The sequence below is a fragment of the Arvicola amphibius genome, chromosome 7 (assembly GCF_903992535.2).
Source record: "Arvicola amphibius chromosome 7, mArvAmp1.2, whole genome shotgun sequence".
NCBI lineage: Eukaryota > Metazoa > Chordata > Mammalia > Rodentia > Cricetidae > Arvicola > Arvicola amphibius.
Window position 1 is genome coordinate 93,900,645 of NC_052053.1, and position 6,794 is coordinate 93,907,438.

General features: G+C 44.7%; 1 protein-coding gene across 2 annotated transcripts in view; it reads right to left on the minus strand.

Annotated features, from left to right (window-relative positions):
* The window catches only part of Ylpm1 (YLP motif containing 1), a 75,887-nt gene extending 69,547 nt beyond the window's left edge, over positions 1 to 6,340 (minus strand). For both annotated transcript variants that reach the window (XM_038337716.2, XM_038337715.2), the window contains exon 1: positions 5,314 to 6,340. In XM_038337716.2, the coding sequence (XP_038193644.1) occupies positions 5,314 to 6,186 (873 nt within the window). In that variant the 5' untranslated portion in view covers positions 6,187 to 6,340. The remainder of the gene's footprint in view (positions 1 to 5,313) is intronic.
* Between the last annotated feature and the right edge of the window lie 454 nt (positions 6,341 to 6,794).

The window sequence follows — 6,794 nt, forward strand, 5'->3', positions numbered from 1 at the left end:
CTCGAAAAACAAAAAACAAAAAACAAAAAACAAACAAAAAAAAATCAAAATAACAATAATTTAAAACTCTTTTTTTGGGGGGGGGGGGATTTTGAGACACGGTATCTCTGAGTAGCCCAAGCTGTCCTGGAACTCACTTTGTAGACCAGATTAGACTTGAATTTAGAGATCTACCCACCTCTACCTCCCAAACGCTAAGATTAAAGGCGTGCCACCAACCTCACCTTTTCTAGTTTCTTATTAGAATAGTCTAATTATTTTACACGTCCTAATCCCATGGCATCCTGCATTTCTCCTTAATTATTAAAACACACTGATACCAAGTACCATGGTCACCATTTTATCTCTAGCACTGACAGGATTTCACACTAGACGCTACCTCTATAAACTACACTGTCAGCACTTTACATGAGTCATGTGGAAAATGAAAGAAATAAAGCCACAACTCATGAAAAAGACTACTATACACTTTAACTAGTCAACCCATTAAACACAGAAAAGCTAATTCTTTTATTAAAACATCAATGCTTTACTCCAGTATTAGAAATCACATGGGAAAACAGCTAAGTATCTGTCCCTACACTAACTGTATTTCTAATAGATAGCTCTAGCTCACAAATCAAAGTTTTCTTCACACAATTTCATATTAGGAAGAAATTGCAGAAGGAATTTAAAATCACATTGCTGAAAATGTCAATGAAATAATTGACTTATGCAGAGACATCAATGGGTGAGTCACTCGATGAAACACTAGATGCAAGACTGACAGAAGTTAGCCGGGCGGTGGTGGCGCACGCCTTTAATCCCAGCACTCGGGAGGCAGAGGCAGGCGGATCTCTGTGAGTTCGAGACCAGCCTGGTCTACAAGAGCTAGTTCCAGGACAGGCTCCAAAGCCACAGAGAAACCCTGTCTCGAAAAACCAAAAAAAAAAAAAGACTGACAGAAGTTTAACAGTGAGGGGCCAGACTGCCCCATCCAAACCCACTGACCAAGCTCAGCATCAGAAGAGTGGGACAACCAAGCACTCTCGTGTCGGTACAAATACAGACCACGCAACACTTACGCATTACACTTGGCAAATAACAACTTGAACTTCAGCTTAGTGTTTTGAAGCTAACATTTAATTTATAAAAAGAAAACAGAAGACTCAGAATGTAGGATGATCTAGAGGATGACAGATTTCTTATCAAATTCAGGGGTATACAGTAAAAAAAATAAAGTAAAATAAAATAGGAAACTTTGATCTAGATCAGGAGTCCTCAAAGAAGGGTGGCTCTTCCCTCCAGAAATGATGGTGATGTATCTCGCAATATCTAAGACCATTTCTGGCTCTCAGAACTGGGAGACTACTACTGGAATCTAGTGGGCCATTGTTAGAGACATTAGTAACCAGTCTGCAATGAACAGGACAAACATCCCTCAACAAAAAGGTCCCAAATGTTTATAGTTTTGAGTCTGAGAAACCATAATCTACACAGTAAGAATCTTTTATTTATCCTTGGATCTTAATTTGAACAAATCAACAATATATAACTGACACAATTGGGAGAATTTTAATAAGGAATTCCTTTGAATTCTACTAGAATGAGACAAGAGGGAAATCTAAAGGGATTAAGTGTTAGACGATATAAAAAGACTGACATTTAAGACTTACATTTTTATAATGTGCTTAACCTAAAAAAGATCTTGGCTCAGCCTGATGGTGCATGCCTTTAAGGTAAATAGAGGCAGACAGATTTCTTTAAGTCAGAGACCAGCCTAGTCTACTATACATAGTAAGTTCCAGGCCTGTCAAGGCTACACAGTGAGGCTCTGTTTCATTTTTTAAGAAATGAAAGGTTGCCTCCACCCCCTTTTTTCTTTCTGTTTAAAGCTAGGTACCTGAGGCCTGAAAGATGGTTCGGCAGGGAAAGACGCTTGTTGCCCAGACTGAAGACCTTTCAGAGAGCCAGACACCCACAAGTGGTCCTCTGCTCTCCACATGGACATAGTAGCATACTTGCACCCCTCCACCCCTACACACATACACAATAAATAAAATGCAATAGAAAAAAAAACGTTTTTGCTGGGCAGTGGTGGCACATGCCTTTAATCCCAGACTTGAGAGGCAGAGGCAGTTGGATTTCTATGAGTTCGAGGCCAATCTGGTCTATAAAGCAGATTCCCAGGACAGCCAGGGCTGTTAGTTACAACGAGAAACCCTGTCTCAAACAAACAAACAAACAAACAAACAAACCAAACAAAAACAACAACCAAACAAAAAATATGGGTACACTGGAGAGAAGGATGTAGCTTTGTAGTACAATACGCAATTAGCATGCTCAAGGCCCTAAGGGCTTAATCACAGTATGGGGGGGGGGGGATGACGATTAAATGGCAATCTAAGATTTGCTTTAAAATGTTTTAAAGACTACATCAAAATTGTAACACCTTTTAAAATGATGGGTATTTGTGATATTTTCTCTACATAATGTTTAAATCTTTCACCATAAAAAAAAAAAAAAAATTAAAGCCAGGAGGCGATGGCGCACGCCTTTAATCCCAGCACTTGGGAGGCAGAAGCAGGGGGATCTGTGAGTTCAAGGCCAGCCTGGTCTACAAGTGCTAGTTCCAGGACAGGCACCAAAGCTACAGAGAAACCCTGTCTCAAAAATCAAAAACAAACAAAAAAAAATTAGGGACAGCAGGTAAAAGCATACAACATGCAACCCTAATGACCTAAATAAAAGTCCCTTGAACTCCAACTAACTCCCCAAAACTCCTTTTATCTCCTGATAAACCCAATAAACCAAGTATCTCACTCTCTTTCTCCACCACCACCCCCTTTTTGGCTTTTTGAGACAGTTTCTCTGTGTAGCCTTGGCTGTCCTAGAACTCACTGTGTAAACCAGGCTGGTCTAAAACCTAAGAGATCTGCCCGCCTCTGCCTCCAGAGTGCCGGGATTAAAAGGTGTGCATCACCACCAGCCAGCATGAACCAAGAATCTTACATAGAGAATGATAACTCTTGACACTTACTCAATAATCTTTACAGTGGGTCTACAGGATGCACGGCACTGATGCAGAGAACTAAGATAAGCACAGCAAAGGCCTTACAATTTGAAACACTGAACCAAAGCACATGGCTTATAGAGACTGAATTTTGAAATGTGCCTTGAAAGTATTCAATAAAGGAAAGCGAGAAGTTAAGGACACTGGGATAACTCGAGAGTTAAGAAAACTAAGGATTTCCCAGGGTGGCTTTGAACTTACTATGTAGCCTGGAAAGCCCAGAACATCTGATCCTCTTGCCTTTACCTCCTGAGTGCTAGGATTTCAGGTTTGGATTACTACACCCAGTTTATACAATGCTAACAATATAAACCAGGGCTTCAGGAATGCTAAGCTAGCACTCAATCAAATGAGTTCTATCCCAGTCACAGGTAAGACCTTTGTTTACCTGGTGTACAGTCAGACCTCAAACTTCACCCTTCCATTTCTTTCGTCTCTCAGCAAGAATCAGGAGTGCCGAATGTTCAAATCATTGAAAGAAGTTCATTTCAGATTAAGGCAGAGAACCAAAAGCAGTGTTCACAGTGAGTACTCACATTAAGGGTACTCTGATATGCACATCTTTCTTTTAAAAGGCCACAACTGGAGGTGTAGCTGAATAGAGCACTTGACCAGCATACCCACGGCACTGAGTTCAATCCCCAGCACAGTAACAACAACAAGCCGAATATACAACTCGTTTGTTTCTCTACATGCCAGAAAAAAAAAAAATCAGACTGAGGTCATAGTTTGGTTTGTATTAACTGAGCTTGACTACAAAACCCTGGAAAACTAAGGATAGATGAAAAAAGAGAGCCGGGCGGTGGTGGCGCACGCCTTTAATCCCAGCACTCGGGAGGCAGAGGCAGACGGATCTCTGTGAGTTCGAGGCCAGCCTGGTCTACAAGAGCTAGTTCCAGGACAGGCTCTAAAGCCACAGAGAATCTCTGTCTTGAAAAACCAAAAAAAAAAAGAAAAGAAAAAAAAAAAAGAAAAAAGAAGCCATGTAGCTCAGATTGGCCTAGAATTCATTATATAGCACAGATGGCCTCAAACTTGCCATCCTCCTGTCTCAATATCCCAAGTACTAAGATTACAGATATGTGCCACAGCATCTAGCAAGAAAGTGGAAATTCTATCCTATGAGGGGCAATGTGGAGGCAACAACCCTGATGAGCCTGTACAAACTTGGTGTAAGATAGTAAAACCACTCATCCTACTGTTCCATCAGTGCCTCCTGGGCAGAACTTATATCTCTTAAATACCAAACCACTATAAAATTAGAATAATGTACACTTATCATCGGGAAGTGTGGCTCACACCTTTAATCCCAGCATTCAGGAGGAAGAGACAGGACAATCTCTGTGAGTTCGAGGCCAGCCTGGTCTACAAAGTGAGTTCCAAGACAGGCTCCAAAGCTACAGAGAAACCCTGTCTCAAAAAACCCAAACCCAAACAAACAAAACAAGAGTTGGTAATGTATGAATCAACTCCTAAAATATACCAACAGATCCTCAAAGGATCAAGTATCTAGAGACCTACATAGTCCACATGAACTTGCACCATCAACTGGGGCGCTCATAGTAAGACAAGACTGCATCTTTATGTGCTGAGAACTCACTTCTGGAAACTGACAGCTCTCTTTGGACCCTTACATGTTTTGTTTGTTCTAAGAAATTAACTGGGACTAGAGAGACAGCTCACTAGTTAAGAGCATTGACTACTCTTTCAGAGGGCTGGGGTTCAATTCCCAGAACCCTCATGGCAGCTAACAACCATCTATAACTCCAAGATCTGACACCCTCACACAGACATACAAGCAGGCAAAACACCAAAGCAAATGAAATAAAAATAAATCATTTTTAAAAAATTAACTGGTCATTATTCATATGCATTTAAACACCAGTTTTGAGAATATTCCTTTTTATACTGCCTCTTCCATGAAAATCTTAGTTTAAAAAGCAATTTTAAAGCAAAGCGCTTTGGGATAAATCTAGAATGCTGGTCAAAGAAAACCAAGGCATACATCTGAGAGATAAATTAAGGGCCAACCCACCACTCTTCAGAAGTCTAGTTTTACCTTGACTGTTCTTTTACTTATACACAGTATGTTAAAAAAAAACCTGGCTTTCGGGCCTGACTCTTAAGGGCTCTTTTGGGGTATGAATGAGCTAGTCGTTGTGTGTTGGAATTAGGGTAGGTGCTAGCTGGTCAAAGCCCCAAGGCCTGCTCAAGCAAGGCCTCCTAAGTGGAAGATTCTACTCCAGCAGATGAGTTCTTACCTGTGGAGTCATTGTAGAGGGATCTGGCTCAGAAGCAGCTGGTTTCTGTTCAGCATTCTTGTTCTTGGCCCCACTCTCCAAAGGCTCTTGCTGGACAGTGGTCTTATTCCCAGAAGGGACGGACGGTGGTGGCAGTAGTTGGGGTTTAGAATGACCCAGGGAGGAGCGGGAAGGAGATGCCTGAGATGGGGGTAAGTAGGGCTGTGAATGGCTCAAATAAGATTGCGAGGAGGAAGAAGAGGAAGAGTAAGAAGGGGTGGGCGCCAAATAGGGTTGGGAAGGTGGGGACTGTGAAGGGGACGGCTGAGCGGAAGGCAGGTAGGGCTGAGCGGAGGAAGGAGGGTAGTACGAGGGTGGCGGCTGAGGTGGAGGAGGCATGTACGACTGAGACGGGGGCATGTAGGCTCCTGGAGGTACAGGGGGGGATTCAGGAGGGGACTCCAACTCCATTGGAACCAAACCAGGAGGCCCATCTCGGTGGTGGAGTATCTGGTGTTTGTACTGCTGCTGCTTCTGATAGCTGAGGACTGGTCCGGGTGGCGGGGGCATCGGTGGCGGTGGCTGCTGCCAGTCTCCGTAGCCGCCCCCCGGCATCACCGGAGGGGGTGGCAGCGGGGGCGGAGGAAGGTGGTGGGGCTGGAGCACGCACTGCATTTGTTCCTGGTGCATCTGCTGCAGCTGCTGGAGCTGCGCCAAGTGCTGCTCTCGGAAGCTCATGAAGCCCGAAGAGGAAGGGGCCGCCGCGGGGGCCGTCGAACCGGAGTACCCGGGCCCCGGCGAGGCCTCAGGAAGCGCCACTGGCGGCGGCGGCAGCGGGACCGGCGGCGGCGGATAGTGGTTGCTCCCGCCATACCGGCCCCAGTTCGGGTACATATCGGAAACGAAGGCGCGGAGCTCGTCCCGGCGCCGTTACTCGTCGCAACCGACCTCCAGGAGCAGCGACGGTGACGGGGACAGCCGGAACTCGCGGCGCCTACAGGCCGCGGAGCGTGTGAACGAGGCGCGCCAGTGCGCCGGCGCTACCGTGCTAGGCCCGCGGTCGGAAAGGCGGGGACCGTACTGAGGCGACTACGCCTGCGCAGTAGCACCGAGAGGAGAACAAAGGCCAGATAGAGGGGACCTGGACCTGGCGACTCGCTGTTGCCGCCTTCCTTCAGGTTCGGAAAGTGTAGGCGGGAATAGAACGTTGTCATGGAACCGAGAAACCATAGAGTCTCACAGCCGAAAGAAGTGATAGCGATCCCATCGCTCTACGGATGCAGATTTCAATGGGTGGGGGGGAAAAGGGGAAGATAACCATTCGCATTAGAAGCAGGAACGTATAACAAGAAGGAATAACTTCTAGTCAGAAAAATGTAGAAGTCATATGAAGAAAACTGCAGAATCATACCTGGGAATAAGATTAAACTTGAAATAATGGAGAGGCTTACAGTAATCCTTAGTAGAAAAGAGGAAATTTTTGTAAAAGTGACGCTTCTTTT